At 48.1% G+C, this 19,932-nt stretch overlaps 3 protein-coding genes and 1 pseudogene across 14 annotated transcripts in view; 2 read left to right on the top strand and 2 right to left on the bottom strand.

Annotated features, from left to right (window-relative positions):
• Window positions 1-9,147: 9,147 nt before the first annotated feature.
• On the bottom strand, window positions 9,148-11,107 carry LOC140605652 (proteasome assembly chaperone 4 pseudogene; annotated as a pseudogene).
• On the top strand, window positions 11,056-16,678 carry ZNHIT3 (zinc finger HIT-type containing 3). The gene is made up of 5 exons (XM_072779695.1): window positions 11,056-11,191; window positions 11,329-11,360; window positions 13,623-13,709; window positions 14,706-14,789; window positions 16,192-16,678. Exons 1-5 carry the CDS (start codon window positions 11,106-11,108, stop codon window positions 16,371-16,373), a joined length of 471 nt encoding a protein of 156 aa, XP_072635796.1. The 5' UTR covers window positions 11,056-11,105; the 3' UTR covers window positions 16,374-16,678.
• The window catches only part of PIGW (phosphatidylinositol glycan anchor biosynthesis class W), a 43,733-nt gene continuing 37,459 nt past the window's right edge, over window positions 13,659-19,932 (top strand). Inside the window, exons 1-2 of the mRNA XM_072779685.1 lie at window positions 13,659-13,709; window positions 14,706-14,789. The gene's annotated coding sequence lies outside the window, so the exon portion shown is untranslated. The remainder of the gene's footprint in view (window positions 13,710-14,705; window positions 14,790-19,932) is intronic.
• MYO19 (myosin XIX) overlaps window positions 16,513-19,932 on the bottom strand; it is a 46,475-nt gene continuing 43,055 nt past the window's right edge. For all 12 annotated transcript variants that reach the window (XR_012008708.1, XM_072779660.1, XM_072779661.1 and 9 more), the window contains 3 exons: window positions 19,376-19,461; window positions 18,379-18,681; window positions 16,513-17,312 (listed from right to left, as the gene is read on the bottom strand). Coding sequence is in view for 11 of the 12 variants with exons in the window: in XM_072779660.1 (XP_072635761.1) it covers window positions 17,184-17,312; window positions 18,379-18,681; window positions 19,376-19,461 (518 nt within the window). In the remaining variant the exon portion in view is untranslated. The remainder of the gene's footprint in view (window positions 17,313-18,378; window positions 18,682-19,375; window positions 19,462-19,932) is intronic.

The following is a 19,932-nucleotide window of genomic DNA, read 5'->3' as shown; positions in this document are numbered from 1 at the left end:
TGTTTTGTTTTAAGTAGGCTCCACACCCAACATGGGGCTTGAACTCAGAGTCCTGAGATCAAGAGTCACATGCTCTACTGACTGAGCCAGCCAAGCACCCCACAACATTTTCATTGTGCATACCATCTTCAATCCTCAGGGTTAGTTGAACATGCTAAAGGCACTGTTAAGACTCAATTAGCAAATTTGTAAAGCCCCTCCAAATACCTTGACCAAAAGCATTGCCATTAGTCCTTCTAAATCTCAGATCTACCCCTTGGAACAGGATGTCCAATACCCTTGGCACCTGTGTCCTTTGATCCACTGTTGGTCAAGGAGATGTACTTCAATATTGTAAAGTCCTAATTGCTTCTATTAAATATAAGCATGTTGGGCAGACCCGGTGGCTCAGCGGTTTAGTGCCACCTTCAGTCCAGGGCTTGATCCTAGAGACCTTGGATCAAGTCCCACGTTGGGCTCCCTGCATGGAGCCTGCTTCTCCCTCTGTGATTGTCTCTGCCTCTGTGTGTGTGTGTGTGTCTCTCATGAATAAATAAATAAAATCTTAAAAAATAAAAATAGGGGATCCCTGGGTGGCGCAGTGGTTTGGCGCCTGCCTTTGGCCCAGGGCGCGATCCTGGGGACCCGGGATGGAATCCCACATCGGGCTCCTGGTGCATGGAGGCTGCTTCTCCCTCTGCCTGTGACTCTGCCTCTCTCTCTCTCTCTCTCTGTGACTATCATAGATAAAAATTTAGAAAAAAATAAAAAATAAAAAATAAATAAAAATAAAAATAAGCATGCTTTGGAGCACCTGGTTGGTTCCGTTGGTATAGAGCATGCAACTCTTGATCTTGAGGTTGTGAACTCAAGCCCCATGTTGGGCATGGAAGCTACTTAAAACAAACAAATCATGCTTTGCTAGAGCAATCTTTTCACAGTCTGCTCGTTGGGTTGCTTAAATGTCACACCTTGCAACCTAGGGATTTCCTCTACTAGACAAGGTATCTCCAGGGGCTCCTGACTGGCTCAGTAGGTAGAGATGAAACTCTTGATCTCAGGATTGTGAGTTTGAGCCCCACGTTCGGTGTAGGATTTACTTTAAAAAGGTTTCTGTTTAAAACAATTAGAAATTAGGAGAAAAGATACCTCCAGAAAGGCTTCCACCCCACTGGAAAGGTTCTTCTCAAGAACTGCATGCCAACTCTTGTGCCACCAAAGTCCAGGGAACAGACTCATGGATTCATGTGACACGTGTAAAGAAAACACCAAACCTTGACTGGACCTGCACATCATCTGATGACTTGAAAGTGAAGATGAATTGAACTAGATGACACAACTTTGCCAAGATGTCCAAGCCAGGCCTGTGTACTTTTTTTTTTTTTTTTTAAGATTTTATTTATTTGAGAGAGAGGGTGAGAGAGAGAGAGAGAGAGAGAGCACATAAGCAAGGGGAGGGGCAGAGGGAAAGGGAGAGGGAGAAGCAGGCTCTCCACTGAGCAGGGAGCCAGATGTGGGGCTTGATCCCAGGACCCTGAGAGCATGATCTGAGCCAAAGGCAGACGCTTAACTGAGCCACCGAGGTGCCCCTGTACATCTTTTTCTTTCTTTCTTTTCTTTTTTTTTTTTAAGATTTTTCTTATTTACTTATTAGTAGAGACACAGAGAGAGAGGCAGAGACACAGGCAGAGGGAGAAGTGAGCTCCATGCAGGGAGCCCAATGCGGAACTCGATCCTGGGTCTCCAGGATCACGCCCCGGGCCACAGGCGGCAATAAACCGCTGTGCCACTGGGGCTGCCCTTTTTCTTACCTTTCCTTCTTCTGTCTCTTTTATGGCAAAAACAAAACAAAACAAAAACAAAAACAAAAACAACAAAAAGCCCTTGTCCATGTTTCCCAAATTCTTACAAAAAGGGGAAACCTCTTTTGTGATTATGGCCTTTTGGAGACAGTCTCATCATGATCCTGTGACAAAGGGATTTTTCACTTGCTTTTTCTGAAGGGTTAGGAGGTTCTGAATCACAAAAGTCTTCTTTCATCTGAACTATTACCTGACTGGATTCTTATTCAAATTCATGTTTTCTAAATTTACATATTTACAGACTGTATTGTTGATAATACCTTTGGTTCTACTAAACAGTCGTTTTGAGATAACAATAGTGTTTTGTTATTTAATTTTTTAGATTTTACTTGTTTATTTGACAGAGAGAGCAGAGTGGGGGGGGGGGGCAGCAGGCAGAGGGAGAGGGAGAAGGAGGTTCTCACTGAGCAGGGAGCCCGATGAGGGGCTCCATCCCAGGACCCTGAGATCATGACCTGAGCCGAAGGCAGATGCTTAACTGACTGAGCCACCCAGGTACCCCAACAATAGTTTTTTTTCAAATGTTTTTGAAGCTTTGTTGTTTTGCAAAAAAGTTCATTAGCTGTTGCTCCATGTTTCTATCTGCCCTCTATCTTCCCAGATGCACTTGGTTAATTTTTTTCAGTGTGTTCCCTCATTGTTCACCATTCACTGCTTTCGTGGCTGCTTGAAGCAGAGACCGCAGAAGGCATACATGACTCTGGGTTGGTTTTCCCCTTAAGTCTGTGTTGTGCCCAAGATTGCGAATCCGAGAAACCACCAAGGAGCCGACACCGATGCAAACACACGAGATTTTTTACAAACTTGTTTGTAAACTTGTTTATTTACAAGCTCGAGTTTGGGTCCAAGTATACCCGACACAGTGGAGCAGGGACTTGGACCCCGAAGTGGGTTACAGCTGGGTTTTTTATAGGCTGGTCTAGGGGATTTTCAGAAGGGGTGGAGGAATTTCTCTAGTTCTGTTTACATTTTGATATGGGGCTTCAAGGGCATTGAGCTCTGTTCTCATTCTAATATGGGACTTTCTACCACGGGCGTGGGCTCTGTTGTCTTTCTGATATGGGATTACCTGCTGAGGACATTGAGGACATTCTGCAGTTTTTCCTATAAAGTTCAGCTCTTATTCACAGGGGCCTAAGATGGCTGTACTTGTGCTAATGCTAAACTTTAGGGGGAATGGCCTTGATTTTTCTTGGCCTCCACAGTCTGCATAAGTGCCCATAAATGTTTCAGTTGGTTACTTTCAGACCTAGAGTCCTGGTTTAGAACCAGGATACAAAAATAAATAAAGAGGGATCCCTGGGTGGCACAGCGGTTTGGCACCTGCCTTTGGCCCAAGTCGCGGTCCTGGAGTCCCAGGATCGAATCCCACGTCGGGCTCCCGGTGCATGGAGCCTGCTTCTCCCTCTGCCTGTGTCTCTGCCTCTCTCTCTCTCTCTGTGACTATCATAAATAAAAAAAAAAAAAAAAAAAAAAAAAAAGAAAGAAAGAAAAAACAAAAAGAAAGAAAGAAAGAAAGAACCACGATACAATTTGGAATTGTTATGCTACTTCCTCTGTTACATATAATTATTTCAAGTTTTGTATTTTGTTGCCTGTTGAACTGTAAAAACAACAACAATGTAACCGGTAAGGTGATGCTGGCTCAGTGCTTCAAGATGATCCCTGACACTTATAATCTTGAGAAGATACCTGAGTTCAGATGGGACATACCTGAGAGTTCTCTCTCCTAATCTTCCTTGTTAGTTACTCAAATGTGGCCTGAAGTAGTTTCCAACTGCTATGCACTTTCCCACTGATAGAGGACGTGACAACCAGGAAAGGTCCTTCCTGGTGCTGAGGGGCAAACCACTAAGTATGGAGAAACTTCCTCTTGGTCAGGGGTGCTTTCAAAGAAAGTTGTTGATCAAAAGAGGGGAAACAGGGATCCCTGGGTGGCGCAGCGGTTTGGCGCCTGCCTTTGGCCCAGGGCGTGATCCTGGAGACCCGGGATCGAATCCCACATCAGGCTCCCGGTGCATGGAGCCTGCTTCTCCCTCTGCCTGTGTCTCTGCGCCTCTCTCTCTCTCTCTGTGACTATCATAAATTTAAAAAAAAAAAAAGAGGGGAAACAAGGGGCACCTGGGTGGCTCAGTAGTTGAGCATCTGCCTTTGGCTCAGGTTGTGATCTTGGGGCTCTGGGATCGAGTCCCCCATTAGGCTCCCTGCATGGAGCCTGCTTCTCCCTCTGCCTGTGTCTCTGCCTCTCTCTCTGTGTCTCTCATGAATGAATACATAAATAAAAAAGAATGGAATGGGGAGTCTAGCAGGGAGAGCTGTCAGGTGCTATCACTCGCTATCCATTGCAAACTCAACAGGGAGAGATGGGCCTTGAAAAGGAATGCTAAGGTAGCTAGCTGAGTTTTTGTAGTAACAGCCAAACTTACTTTTTTCTCAAGAGTAGGAGTTTTAGGATTGCACTGCTCTGAAAGAGACATGGATCTTAGGCACGTGTTATGTCCTTGTTAGCGACAAGGCTGTGCTTCTCCACCACCAGCATCTAGGTGAGAAGCACGTGTCTGGGGGAATGAATGTGGAAGAGTATCAAAAATTAAAATCAAGGGGCAGCCCGGGTGGCTCAGAGGTTTAGCACCGCCTTCAGCCCAGGGTGTGATCCTGGAGACCCAGGATTGAGTCCCGCGTCAGGCTTCCTGCAGGGAGCCTGCTTCTCCCTCTGCCTGTGTCTCTGCCTCTCTCTCTGTCTCTCATGAATAAATAAATAAAATCTTAAAAGAAAATTAAAACCAGGGCCAGTGTAAGGAAGACCATAAGATCAAAGAGACTGGGAGAAATAGGAAAGAAGGGGTGACAGATCCCAAGAAAGTCTAAAATCTAATAGGGCTAACATTAAACTTTAAGACTTGAGAATAAACCCTTTGGCTGATGCTCTGTCTGAGGCTCTGTGTGTGTGTGGGGGGGGGGTTATGGGGCACCCTGGGGCACTGGCTGGGGGCATCCTGGACATGACAACCAGGAAAGGTCCTTCCTCAAAACTAGCGAGGCAGTCCCACCCTTTGGAAAGTGTTCTAAGGGCTGTGTGCTCTGGGCCCATGGTGGGCATGGCAGCCTGCTGACCTCTGAATCATGTCTGGGGCCATGTTTCTGTTGTCCCATTGGTTTTTGAAGAAGGGTCCCTGGCTTCTATTGAGATGACTGATCCACACTAACCTCCTGGTCCAATGGTTACTTGGCTGACTCACTAGTGTGTCATTTTTTGCAGTGTGTGTAGGCTGAGAATCGTTAGGTTCAGCTTTTTTCTGCTTGGCAATTCCACCTTTAAGTCATTTCTTTCTTTTCACATTTCACCATAAACTGCTAGGGGGAGCCAAGCCGCCCCTTCAACACTTCGTTTAGAAATCTCTTCAGCTAAACTGGATCTTTCTTTCTTTCTTTTTTAAGATTTTATTTATTATTTGACACACAGAGAAAGCATAAGCAGGGGGAGGGGCAAGCAGAGGCAGAGGGAGAAGTATGCTCCCCACTGAGTAGGAAGCCTGATGTGGGGGCTGGATCCCAGGATGCTGGGATCATGACCTGAGCCAAAGGCAGACACTTAACCGACTGAGCCACCTGGGTGCCCCTAAACATCCAGTTTCATCACTTGCAAGATTCACCTTTCACAAAATACTGGTACACACAGTGCAGCCAAGTTCTTCACCTCTTTACAACAGGGCTCACCTTCTTCCAGTGTCCAATAACATATTCCTTTTCTCTGTACGACCTCACCAGAATAGCCCATGCTGTCCAATTCCTACCAACTTTCCATTCTGAACTCTTAGGGCTTCCCTAAGAAGATAGAGGTTTTCTCTACAGCTCTCTTCTTTTCCTTCTGAGCCCTCACCAGAATTGCCTGTTAAGGCGCATTCTCAGCAATGATGAAAGTATCTCATTTTCTCACAGGCATTTCAAAACTCTCCTGGTCTCAATTGCCCATTTCCAAAGCTCCTTTCACATTTTTAGGTATTTGTTACAGCATCACCCTGCTTCTTGGTACCAATTCTGTCTTAGTCCATTTGGGATGCTATAACAAAAATACCAGATGGGGGTGCCTGGTATTTTTGTGGCAATAGGGCAAGAAGCTCTCTGTCTGGGGCCTTTTTTTTTTTTTTTTTTTTACAAAGGTACAATTCTGCTCAAGAGGGCTGCATTCTCATGAACTTATCACCCTGCAAAACCTTATCTCTCAATACCATCACATTGGGGGTTAGGATTTCAATGTATGAATTTAGGGGGACACAAATATTCAGACCATAGTGGCCTCTTTGCTTGCCAGCCCTTGGTATTGCCAGTCTTTTTAATTGTAGTCATTCTACACAGCATGTAGTGGTATCATTTCTATCTGATACCATTTTCTTTTGGCCTGCATAACTCTCTGGTACAGATCTACTAGTAAAGAATTCTCATGGTTTTTGTTTGTCTGGAGTCTTTATTTTGTCTTTAGTTTTAAGAGAGGGGGAAGAGAATTTGGGGTCTCAGTTCCTCCTACCTGCTCCTCACAGAGCAGAGTTCCTATGCACCACTACCACATGGTTAAGAGGTTTGTGTAAAGCCCCGGATCCCCTCCCTGTCCACCTGGGACCCTGAAAGGCTTCTTGGAGAATCTGGCTGGGAAGTTCTGATTCCTTTGGTCTCTTTTGTCCCAGGCAATATAAGGTGAGATCCATGTGGATTTGCAAGTGGGACAGGGTGTGAAAAGAAGTGTGGGGTTTGGGTAGTAGGATGAGTGTGTTCATGAAACAATGGTGGCTTCTTTTGTCTGTGCTCTTCCAAAAGCTATGGGACCAGGAATAATGCAATTATTCTTTATCCCTTTTGCTGTTTGGAAGTTCTTGAAGCCTGATTGTACGTCAGCCTGTTATTGTCTAGAATTTGGGAATGAATATAACTTCACTGCTATAAAATAACATGCAGAGTTAGAAACTGATTACTCCACTTCACCTGGACCTTAGGCCTCCTTAAATTTGATTCTCACCAGCAACCTCAATCACCTTAACACCTAAACTACTTAGATACCAGAGGACAGTGAGAGATAGGGGTGGGGGAGCAGAAGAGAATGAGGCAGTAGGTCCCCTAAAAACCCCAATTTCGGACACTTCTTTTGGTGTTGGCCCTGGGTCCCCTATGCCCTGGCGGAGGGTATGTGTATGTGTGTGGATAAATGTGTTAGGGCTGCAGCAAAAAGCTGAGAGCCCAGCCTAATGAATCCCTGTCTCTGATAACTGCAACATGTAGCTCAGGTTGGGTGACTAGATCCCTCTGCCCACCCGGGAAGGTGCAGAGAGGTGGCTCAGGCCCTAGTTAGTAATCCTATGCTCCTGAAGTATGGCTAAACTTTTATCAGCTAATGTGGGTGGCCAGCTTGCAGCTGGCTCTCCTCCCCCTGGGAATGCCAGGAAGTATAGAGCTATAGGGGTCGGGGAGTTGCCCCCGGACTGCCAGTTGCAATTGGAGTCCTCTTGCTTTCGTGAAGGAGACACTCCTGCCCATCCGGTCGCCGGCTTCAGCACCGATCTTTCCACTCCCTTCCTGCCACTTGGCAATGTTGGAGGTACCGGCCAGCGCCTGGATTTCCGCCTCCCTGCTCAGCGAGACAGCCTTGGCTCCCACAGCGAGTGGGATGGAGTTGACTCCAATCCAGCTCGAGCTCCGCTACACCTGGGCCAATCTGGACCTGGAGCGCCCTCTGGCGGCGTTGGACGCCGGGCCGGGCCCTCCACGCACAGCGCCGGGCTTTGGGGTTGGTCCCCAGAATGCGCTGGACAGCGCCTGCAAGGTGGCGGAGCTCTGAAAATCATTCTGCCTTGATTATTACCTCACCCCTCTCTTGGTCCGGCTGGGGGAGGTGCGACAACTGCTAGGATGGGTTTGGCGGGGGTCCAGGGAGAACCAGGGTGCTGCTAAGGGTGGCTACATCAGTGTGGACATGTAGTTGCCGGGCCTGGAGTCATGCCTGTCATTTTTCTCTGAACTGGTCACTGCCAAGAAGATCTATACTGGGCTTGCTCGGCCTTTTGGTGCCCCTCAACCTCATCGCCACCACAGCTGAGCCACCTCCTTCACTGGACATTGGAGCAGGAGGGGTGTAGCTGTCTGGGAAAGTTGGGGGGCCTCCCAGAGTAGAGGGAAGGCTGTCTTAACTGTGTGGAATGTGCATGAGAGGAATTCCAGAAACTTCTTTCTGCTTATATCAACATTTCTGGACCCAAAGGTAGAGGAATCAGCATGATTTGGATGTGGGTGAGGGGGTTGTCGAGCCTTGAAAATTATAGAGACTTTCAGATCTCAGCCTCCAAACAATCACAGGAAAAATCTGGAGTGGATAGTGGTGTCGTACATAGTCAGCAAATTTCTACTGGGTGCCAGCCAGGGCACAGGAATCAAGTATGGCCTAGACAAATCACTGACCTTTGGCCTTCCCAGGTCAGCATGGGCCTACTGAGGTGGCTCTGGGATGGTCACAGCTGTTGAAGAATAAAGGAAATGGAGATGCCTGGGTGGCTCAGAGGTTGAGCATTTGACTTTGGCTCAGGTCATGATCCTGGAGTCCCAGGATTGAGTCCCACATTGGGCTCCCTGCATGGAGCCTGCTTCTCCCTCTGCCTGTGTCTCTGCCTCTCTTTCTCTGTGTCTCTCATGAATAAATAAATAAAATCTTAAACAAAAAGAATACAGGGAATGCTGCTGATTTGGGGGTCATTGTGGACATGTCTTAGATTTCAGGCCAGTGCTGGTTTACATAAGGGCAGCTGCATGCTGGGCAGGTAGGGAATCCATGCCACTTCAGCACTAGGAACTGGACAGCATCCTCAGGACAGTTTGGCAAAGCCAAAGCAGGGATGGATAGTGGCTTATGCTCCCTGAGTGTGGACCATAGAGGCTGATGGCAGAACCCTTTTGGAGGGGCCTGAGCTTCAGGACCCCAGCCTTGAGGGACTTAGGGCCTGACATCTGCACATATAGGTTTGGGACCTGAGCTCCAGGAGTTACAGACTCTGGGTGTCAACGCTTTGTAGTGCTTCAAATTACAACATTTTTAAAACAATTCAATCAAAAAAAAAATTCAATCCATTTACTTACATGTATTTTCTTTTTTTAAGGTTTTATATTTTCATTCATGAGAGACACAGAGAGAGAGGCAGCGACATAGGCAGAAGGAGAAGCAGGCTCCTTACACGGAGCCTGATGTGGGACTTGATACCCAGACCTCAGGATCATGCATCCCTGTTTACAGGCATCCCTGTTTACTCACATGTATATTTTACATAAGTTAAAAATCCTCACTTCTGCCACTGTGCCAGAAGTTTTCCTGAAAAGCCTTCATTTCTTCCTTGATCCTGTTCTGTACCAGTAATGGAAAGTTACTGTCTGTATTTTGAAGGTTATAGCTGACAAACACCTGTTTGTTGGTCTTTCTGGCTAAGCGCTGGGCGAAGCCAATGGAGGTCATGTTAGAAGTGTCTCCAAGGAGGGAGGTAGACACGGGGATGGAATCGTAGCGGTTGCACATGGTCATTGTGAGGTTGCGCAGGTGCGGCGTGGCCCACACCCATAGGAAGAGTGAGTCCATCAGCTGCATGACATGGAAATGGATGATCTGCCCCCACAGTCTCCCACTGAAGTTGTGCAGAGAGACATCCCCACCTGCAGCGGCCCCTCCATGTGGCCCAGCGGCCACTGGCCCACAAGCACTGAGTCTCCAGCTCTGCTCAAATTACAAACATTTTTACACACAGTCTTCTGCTTCTCAACAGCTCAGGGAAGCGTGCGTGCACATCCACACCAGTAGGTGAGCTACCTCAGAGAAGGTAAAAGTCACATAGCCATGGAGGGGTTTGAGCCAAGACTCAAACAGTTGCCTTGGGCATAGCAGATTTATCCACAAAAACAATTATACTCATGTGGGGCCCTTATTGTAGTGGGATCCTGAGGGCTGATAGGCTCAACACAAAGGTGGAGGCACTTGGGAGTGAGAATGACTTATGACCCTAGGTGGGGCACTGGACATGTGGGATGGGAGCCCTGGTTAGGCTGGGCAGTGCTTACGGCTTCAAGGAGGCACAGGCTGCCAGTTAAACGTAATTGTTCCTAAAGCCTGAGGTGCCACTCAAGGCCCGTCACAGTTCATCCATCTGGCCTCATTAGGCCGGGATCCCCACCTCCAGGCCAGAGCTCACTCATCTGTCCCCTGACCAAGCTATCTCACCAAGGGCTGGGACTAGGGTGAGTCAAGTGAGGAGGCTAGGGTGCAAAATTTGAAGAGGCACTCTCAGGGCTGAGCAAGTGCAGGCTAGCATCGGCAGGACCTAAGACAGAGTCTGTCTCCCTTCCCCCTTTTGCCTTTAAGCTTTGGGCTCCTAGAGGACAGAGACTGTGCCTACTATTGCCTGGGTGTCCCCAGCCCAGCATCTGAGCAGGACAGTGCTGTCACTTGGAGTTCAATAAACATTTGTCAGTGGTTAAGCCTCATCTTTCTTTCCTGAGATAAAAGGGGCTTAAGTAGGGAAGAGCACGTGTATGTCACTCAATCTAACCGATTCTGGTTTGGCCAGGGTCTGGACTTCTCATCTGCTAGATATAAGTAAATGGAGTGTCGAGGGGGAAGAAAACCCAGTGCCCTGGCAAGATTCAGAAATTCCAAGTCAGAGGTAAAGGGCATTTAGTCCCATATTCTTTTTTTTTTTTTCCAAATATTTTATTTATTTATTAATGAGAGGGAGGGAGAGAGGGAGAGAGAAAGAGAGAGAGAGAGCGAGCGAGCGGCAGAGACGCAGGCAGAGGGAGAAGCAGGCTCCATGCAGGGAGCCCGACGTGGGACTCGATCCCGGGACCCCAGGATCATGCCCTGAGCCAAAGGCAGACGCCCAAGCACTGAGCCACCCGGGCTGCCCTAGTCCCACATTCTTTTTACAGAACTGGAGAGTGACGATGACCTGGTCCAAGTCACAGAGTTCCCTAGGGGCAGGGACGGGGCTACATAACAAATTCTCCGGCGACAGCGTGATCTAATCCGGGACGCCAGAGCCGCTACTGGATGCGCATCGAGTGCATCGACTTTCTACTCCTCAGGACTGGAGCAAGGAGCAGGATCGATCCACTGCTTCTGACTGCCAGGGAGCGCCGCGCGCCGATTGGCCCCGGTTAAGGAAACGGGGCAAAGCACGCGAGCGGCGTGGGACCTGCGGCCGGAGCCTGGCACGTCCCGTGGGAGCGAGGCCGCCAGCGACCATGGCGTCGCTCAATTGCAGCGCCGTCGTCTGCGTGATTTGCTTGGAGAAACCCAAATACCGCTGCCCCGCCTGCCGCGTGCCTTAGTGAGCGAGGGGGTCGTGGGGAGGAGGGCCGGGCGGGGCGGCGGGGGGCCGGCGGGGGCCGGGCGGGGCGGCGGGGGCCCCGGGAGAGCCCGCGAGGCCTTTCGGGTTGACGCGGCCCGTGGCCTCTGTTGTTACAGCTGCTCGGTGACCTGCTTCCGGAAACACAAAGGTAAGAGGCCCTCCTCCCCCTCCTCCCCCCCTCCCCCCCTCCCCTCCCCCGGGCAGGCCCCGCGTCCCGCCGCACTCCCTCCTACCTTGCCTCGCTCTCTCCCGTCGGAGCTCCCGGGGGACCTCTGTGAATGCCTTCCCGGATTTTGAAAAGTCAAGGATTTCTCTACCTTTCGTCGTTCAGACCGGTCCCCCCCCCCTTTAAAAATGGGGGACAGCGGGCAGCGCCGGTGGCTCAGTGGTTTAGCGCCCCCTGCAGCCCGGGGTGTGACCCTGGAGACTCGGGATCGAGTCCCACGTCGGGCTCCCTGCCTGGAGCCTGCTTCTCCCTCTGCCTGTGTCTCTGCCTCTCTCTCTCTCTCTGTCTTTCATGAATAAATAAATAAATCTTTTTGGAAAAAAAAATTGGGGGACAGCTTTGGCCATCAAAGTCTGCCCTAGCAGTTTCTTCATCTTAGTATTCTGGCGCTGAAGCTGTGCTGGCTGAAGTTAACAAGAACATTTTCTTTCCTTTATTTATCTTCTTTCAAGATTTTTGTTTACTCATGAGAGACACAGAGGCAGAGGGAGAAGCAGGCTCCCTGTGGGGAACCTACTGTGGGACTCGATCCCAGGATCCCTGGATCACGACTTGAGCCCAAGGCAGTTGCTCAACTACTGAGCCACCCAGGTGCCCCCATTTTCTTTCCTTTAAGTATCTTGTTAGAAACGAGGTAGGGGATCCCTGGGTGGCGCAGCAGTTTAGCACCTGCCTTTGGCCCAGGGCGCAGTCCTGGAGTCCCGGCATGGAGCCTGCTTCTCCCTCCTCCTGTGTCTCTGCCTCTTTCTCTCTCTCTCTCTCTGTGTCTATCATTAAATAAATAAATAAATCTTTAAAAAAAAAGAAAGAAAGAAAGAAAGAAACAACGAGGTAGTGATTAGTGTTGCTACATCTACATATTAACGGCCAATCCTGGGCGTCTCCTCAGTCCTCAGGGACTCTTGCCCAGGAACTCATGCTGGGTTGACTCTTTGGTTAAAGTTGCTTATTAATTTTATGTATCTAGTGTCATCCTCTGCAGTGTCTGACTTAGAGGTATGTTTCAAGCTGCATTGCTCCCTTGGCTCTTTTTTTATCCTAATATCTCTGGACCATTTCAAAGGAAACTTTTCAGTTCAAGATAGGAAAGAAGTAGTACTGTTTTGGCTGGAAATAGGGTTGGGAAGCCGGGTTGGTTAGCTTTGCTCTGGCTGTGCAGCCTTGGGTGGCATCTCTGTGAACCCCGTAGGGCATTTCGAGGTAATCTGGAGCTCTTAATTGTGTGGCCCTGCTACTGCCAGGGTTTCTCCTGAAATACACATTTGAGTAACTCACCTCCAGCCTCTGTAGCAGTCAGTGGTGTAGCAGTCAGTGGTTCTTAGCGGTGTTGCTCTCCCGAGGGAGACACATTGTGACAATGTTTCTGTTGTCACAGCTGAAGGGGGGTTGGGGGCACTTCTGGTAATTGGTATTGATGCAGATAAATATCTGTGGCATGTGAGACTATGTCACACCATTAAAGATCTTTCTACCCTGAAAACTACCTGTGCCTTTGATGAGAGACACTGGTTTGGGGAGGAAAGGCCAAAATGTGGTATTCTTCTCCTTTCTCCACTTGAGCCCCAGCCACCCGCGGGGCCTGCCTTGTCCATCAGCTGGGAGTTGTTCGTCACCTTGTCCTTGCACCGTGATCCTAGTCTTCCAGGGGTCTGACCTTTCAGCTGTAGACCTTTCTCCCAGGAATGCTTTTTCCACCTGGCAGCGCTTCCCCTTTGTCTCCCAGTCCTTTCAGGTGATGTAGATCAGACTCCGCTTACTCATGTCTAGCTGTCATCCCTAAGGCTCAACCCCTTGGAGCGGGCCTCATGACTTTCATCATTGTAATCCCAGTGGCATGTGGTACATGCAGATTTGGCATCTGAAACTGCTGAGAAAATAGTTTGCTAATTGAAGTCAGTGTGCCACTTAACCTTGGTGAGAGCCCTATGGTTAGGCGGGATAAGGAGGGTGAGGACAGCCCTTCAGGGTGCATGAGGCCTGCTTCCTCCGTCCTCTGCTCATGGTTACTCATTTTCTGGATGCTGCCCTTTGATTGGATTCCTCGCTTCCTTTGTATCCATCCCTGTCCCTACTCACATCCCTTACCCTATACATGTTTCCCACCTAGATGCTGGCTTGGTGGGGAAGTGCGGCCTTGTCACTAAAGCAGAAGTGACACGTGCATCTGATTTGTGTCTCTTTCAGAGCAATGCAACCCTGAAACTCGTCCTACTGAGAAAAAGATAAGGTCAGCTGTTACAGCAAAAACTATAAAGCCTACAGAAAACAAAGGTGGGTTGGTTGACTTCAAAGAAACCAACCTAGGAAAGGGTTTTAAATAGAAAAGGCTGAAAGGAGATGTGGACTGGGACTGGGAGTCAGGAACGATGCTTCATTAAGGAGCAAGAGCTTCCTTATTAGCGCAGAGCACCAAGAGTGGAGGCACCTGTTGTGTATTTTAGAGCAGCCTCAGGGCATTGTTAAGGACAAGAAATAAGAGGGCGAGAAGGTGGGTCGCTGTGGTGTGGGGGTGAGGGGTGGACTCTGCTGGCAGGAGACTTCTCCCCAGTCATGGCTTCGGGTCTTCCTCCCTCCCCAGGCCTGGCTGGAGCTGTCTGTTTACCGGAGCTAGGCTCAGGCGGGATGCGGGATGCTGCCTTTGGCCCCGGTCACCTTCTGGCTGCTGGGCACTCCTCACAGCTTACTGTGGGAGTGGGCTGTCATCCCATCCATCTCTCCAGACTTCAGTATCTCCATGTACCATGCCAGGCTCTGAAAGCAGCCCCTCCTGGGTGCCAATAACCTATTTCTGCCCTTTGAGAAAGTTCCTTGTTGGGTTCAGGCTGTGTCAGAAATTTCTGGCCATGCTGAAAGCACAAAGTGTTCATTTTAGCAGGTTTTTACAGAGCACCTAGTTTTTCAGCCCCTGACAGGGTTGGAGCTATAGTGAGCTGGAGAGATTAGGAATTGGAAAATCAGTGCTCACTTCGGCAGCACATATACTAAAATAGGAATTGGAAAATCAGGCTCCTGGCTCGAAGAGCACAGAGAAAACACGTAGAGTAAGCATTTATTAAACTCCCCAGTTCTTTGCTTCACCTTCCTTCCCAAAAAGAGGAATGTTGGTATAGTCATAAATCCTAGAAAAGATCACTTTGTTTTGTCAATACCTGCTTACCCCTACTACTGTCACTGGTGTGCACATTTTTAATCTGTTGGAGTAGTTGTTAGACTCTGGCATTTAGGTTTTGTTTCTAATCATAATTACTTGTGTTCTGTATTCCTCAGATGATGATGAGGAGTCTGTAGCTGATTTTCTCAATAGCGATGAGGAAGAGGACAGAGTTTCTTTACAGAATTTAAAGAATTTAGGTAAGTCTGTGCTGTGCTTCTTTATCAACCACTGATACATTTAATCCAATGTATAGAAAGTGATTTTTTTTTAAGTTATTAAATACAGGTGACCCAATAGTGCAGGGGTAGGGCTCCTGCCCAACCACCCTGCAGTTGAAAATGTGTGTGTATAACTTTTGACTCTCCAAAACAACTGCTAATAGCCTCCTGTTGACTGGAAACCTTACTGATAGCACAGTTGATTAACATGTGTTCTGTATGTTTTATGTATTATATGCTGCATTTTTACAATAAAGTGAATGAAAGCAAAGAAAATGTTAAAATCACGAGGAGGAGAAAATACATTTATAGCACTGTATTTGTGGGGAAGAAACCTTGTATATAAGTGGGCCCGTGCAGCTCAAACCTGTGTTAAGGGTCCCCTGTCCTTGAGGATGGCATGCAGAGTCCTTTAGCCACACAATTCTGTAAACACTCAGGGCTTCCACACCTCCCAGCCTCCCTACAATTCCCTTGGCCTGGAATCCTACTGGTTTGGTGGGTTGGCAAAATTCTCCCTCAAGGCTTGGTTCAGGTTACCCTTCCTCAGCTAAACTTTTTTTGACCTTTTGTCTTTCTCAGAAGTAAGCACTTTTCACCTTCCCATAGGGCCTTGAAATATACCCGTCGTATTTTATGTTAATCTCTCTCCCCCACCAGTCTATAGGGCAGGGGCTGGCATTTATTCCCACCTACCCTGGGCTCAGTGTGCGGTCTGGCCATCACAACAGATGGTAATCCCTGGATTTGGGTTTTTAGAGGGACTGGGGTGTTAATAATGTCCAGTGTTGTTGTAGGCCTGTGCGGTCAGTCCTGTGGCAGCTCTATGATGTGTGATTAACAAGTCAGTGCAGTTCCTGAACATGGGAGGTTTCATTGTTTCCGTCTCATCATCAGGCCCACCCTGCTGTGCACCCAGTCCCACAGCAGTGATAAGCCTGAGGGCAGGTGTGAAGTTTTGTAAACTATAAAGCACCATGCAGACGTCAGTATCTGTTCTGAGGCTGCTGTGCAAGGGCCATGTGCTGGCGTCAGCAGCATCCAGAGTATTTGGTAGAAGTCTCCTCACCAGTGAGACCCTTCAGGCCTAAGAACAGAGCATGCCAGCAACTTGCTGCTGTCCTCTGTATTGGTGCTGAGGTTTTGTCCTAGTTGAAATGGCATAAAGTTAAATTATTTACAGAGATCCCAAGAATAAGAACCTGTGATGGCATTTAACTTGGAGATCATCTGATATGCTGACCTCATCCTGTTTATGTGGAGCATTGGTTCCGTTCTTGGGAAGCAGCACCCTTGATATGTACTACACTGGACACATTTAGCTTTTAGCTATCACCTGTTTCCACTTGAACTCACTCTGGCTTGCTTCTTCATTTTTAAGGGGAGTCTGCAGCATTAAGAAGCCTGCTGCTCAACCCACACCTTAGACAGCTGATGGTCAGCCTCGATCAGGGCGACAACAAGGCGAAGCTCATGCGAGCCTGCATGCAGGAGCCCTTGTTTGTGGAGTTTGCAGACTGTTGTTTACGGATTGTGGAACCATCCCAGGATGAGGATTCCTAAGATGGACTATTGTCCTGCTCACTCGAACACGTGTGCGTGACTCTAAGAACCTGCCTCCTCCCCCCAGAAGAGCTAGCGTGGGGCCCTCAGCAAGGGTGTGCCGCACAAAGGGTGTGTGTTTCAGGCAAGATGAGGATACTCGAGGTGGTAAACCCTTTATTGGAGAGAGAACTTAACATTCAGATAGTTGTCTTTAAATGTTTTAATTTTGGTGCAGTTTAGACATCACACATAATTTGTCAAGTTTCATACTCATCTGAGTTAAAACTTGCTTAATGTCGCTAAATAAAATCAAGATACAGTGATTTGATGGTAAATTGCTTTGTTCATCCTTAATTCATAATTGCTTGAAATTACATTAAATAAATCAATGTATTAAATAGTAGGGTTTTGTTCCTGTAAATATCCCAGTTGAAATTTTAGAGCTAATTTCAAGCCGACGTCTGTTCTGTTTGTAGGGAATCAGGGGAGCCCCACTATAGTGACAGACTCCACTGCCAAGTTGGATCTATGAGGGTAGTAAAATGTGGGAAGTAGTGCTCTGTGGCCCTGAGGTTTCTTAGCCCTGATTTGGTAACCAGCCCCTGACCCCTGTGAGGGCTCGGAGATGTCAATGGGAGCCCCAGGTCCCTTGTGTAGGGCTGTGGCAGCCTTTACTCGCTCTCAGGTGCTTGGAGTTGCTGTGGGAGTAGTTTGGCAGCTTTGTGTGGATTAAATGTCTTTGGCAAGGCAGCTGGCAGGAAAAGGCCTCGTAGACAAAAAGGCACCAAAGGATTGCCCAGCCAGGTGAGGCTGAGAGGTGAGAAGACATCACACGTGGCCCAGGCTGTGTCTTTCCAGCAGAATCTGATTAAAGCCAGTAACACTATAGGGTGACGGTTCAGGGCAGATGTCAGCATATGGCAGTGGAGACTTTCTGCAGTGGAACTTGACTGAGCCCTAGGGAGAGATAAGATAAGAGCTTAACTCCAGCTCCCAGGAGTGCCAGCCTCCAGGTGCCTCAAAGAGCAAATGCTAGAAATGCAGAGGTGTGGACAAGTACTGGTATGAGAGTCACAGCAAGAGCAGGATTGAGTTAATGCTTTTTTCTCATTCTAAACCAGTGGCAAAGTCCAAAGCAGTATTAAAATATAAAATTTCACATCCATTCGGCGTGATGGGTGAAGGAGCTCTCCCCTAAGAGTATTACCTGTCACAGTGTTAAGACTGCTTAAAACTGGAAGAGCAAACAGTTACACTTCTGTTTATACTCTGGCTAGCCTGTTTGTTGTCATAGGAGACTTTATCCAGATTACATCCTTTCTTTTGGTATGGAAACCCACTGTTTCCTTCCTTTTGACTTGTGTCCCTTAATCCTTGCTGTGACCCCATGTAAGAGGTTGAGCATGAGCCCATAATATAAAAAGAGTTCTGGGACCACCGACTTACCTGCTTGTCATTTGTGCAGCTGGAACAGGAGATAAACCAAGTAATAATTGGAGGAAAATATGCTAAATTCAGTGCTATTTGAGAGTATAAGCTGTCATCACAACCTAAATTTTTATTATTTTTATTTTTTTAAAGATTTATTTATTCATTCATTCAGAGAGAGCGAAGAGAGAGGCAGAGAGGCAGAGGGAGAAGCAGGCTCCATGCAGGAAGCCCGACGTGAGACTCGATCCCGGGTCTCCAGGACCACACCCCGGGCTGCAGGCAGCGCTAAACCACTACGCCACCGGGGCTGCCCACAACCTAAACTTTTAAAAAGTGAGACTAGTTATGGAGATTCAGAGGAGATGCCAGAAAAGTCAGAGGCAGTTTTTAAAAAGTGAAAGGGCTCTAGAAAATTCCTAGTTGTAGTGATGGAAACAACCCAGACTCGCAGCCAGCTGGGAAACAGAGAGTTCTGTCCGAGCAGGGGCAGAGCAGGGGCAGGACAGCCCTTTTCCCAGCCTCTTGCCTTCTACGGGGACATGAGGGGCTTAGAGCCATCTTGGGCAGGATGGCCATCCTGTCCACAGCTTACCTGAGGCAGTGCTCGGATGGATGTGATGCCAGCTTGTTCCTGTGCTGTCTGGACCTTGTAGCTGCTGTGGCTCCCCGTGGGTAGCTGGAGGCAGGCCCAGACCACCAGCTTCCTCCGAAAGCCCTGGACACCCACCGATGCATTGGCAAGGACCAGTCCCAGGGGCCAGAGGCGGATTATTGCTGCCAGGAGGCTGCTCTGTGTCTGTGGCAGCAGGCAGGAGCCTGTGGAAAGGGGAACTGGAGACACGTGTTTTTCCTCCACACCATCCAGTTCTTTAGAAGCAAGGAAGGCCATTCCAATCTTTAAAAAAAAAAAAAAAAAAAAAAAAGCTACTTTATATTTCTCAATTTATTAGCTCTTAATGGAAACCAAAACTATCTTTAATGATACAGCTTAATGAGGTTAACTGAAGGGCACCTGACTGTTGAACAGCTGGATGCCTTCAACTAGATTGGCACCATGTGGCTGAACTTTTTACCCAAGGCAACTGTACTTAGTCCTGATGTATGCCACTTTAAAGATAGCCTTTTTATATGATAGCCTTATTGAAATCTAATTGATCTATCATAAAATTCACCCCTTTAAATAATTTCATGGTTTTTATTTTTTTATTTACTTTTATTTTTGTATATTTTATTTGTTTATTCATATGAGAGAGAGAGAGAGAGATGCAGAGACACAGGCAGAGGGAGAAGCAGACTCCACAGAGGGAGCCCGATGTGGGACTCGATCCCGGGTCTCCAGGATCACACCCTGGGCCGCAGGCGGCGCTAAACTGCTGTGCGACCGGGGCTGCCCAATTTCATGGTTTGTACTATACTCCTGGAGTTGTTTACACCACCCTTTGTATGTCTCAGCCACCCTGCGAGACAGGTGGTATTTCCTGCACGAGGATCAGGCCATCCAGTGTGCAGTGGCAGGGCCAGCATTCCAACCCAGGGTCATCTGGTACCAAGCTGTCCATCCATCCTGACTACTTGAGTCACATACTCACTCTCCATCTCTTCCATGCACGCTTGATGACTGTGGCAGCTGTGTGCAGTCTCTGGACGTGTTTCCGAGTTAACCAGGAACGGATGGCTAAGGGATTTGCCCAGAAACAAAAGAAGTCATTAGACAATAGTTCATTAGAACTATTGTTAACTTGGTGCTGAAGAAGTTTGGAATAGGTGCCTTTTCCATGAATGCTACCCTGTGCCACTACATAAGATAGGGAACTAAAGTCAGTTCTGAAGGAACCCTGGCTCTGAAAGATCTCTCTCTCAGACCATTAGGCTGGGAGAGACCTCGCATGACAGGGGCAGTGGGGAGCACACTCACCTCCTGCGTTAGGGTCTGTCTGGGGCAATGCCCAGGGAACAGAAGGGTTCTCTTTTCTGGGAAATCTTCAGTTGAATTTGCTTACTGGCTTTATGAATTCACAAACCGTGACCCCACTGTGCACCCACGTGTTGGTAAATGGGAGAACTACTGGATGGTAGACTGATCATGTGGCAGTTTTCATTTCCTTCTCTTGCAATTTCAGCATTTTCTGGTTCTTTTTGTTACAAC

The sequence above is a fragment of the Canis lupus genome, chromosome 16 (genome assembly GCF_048164855.1).
Source record: "Canis lupus baileyi chromosome 16, mCanLup2.hap1, whole genome shotgun sequence".
Taxonomy (NCBI): domain Eukaryota; kingdom Metazoa; phylum Chordata; class Mammalia; order Carnivora; family Canidae; genus Canis; species Canis lupus.
This window is presented reverse-complemented; position numbering and strand designations above follow the sequence as displayed.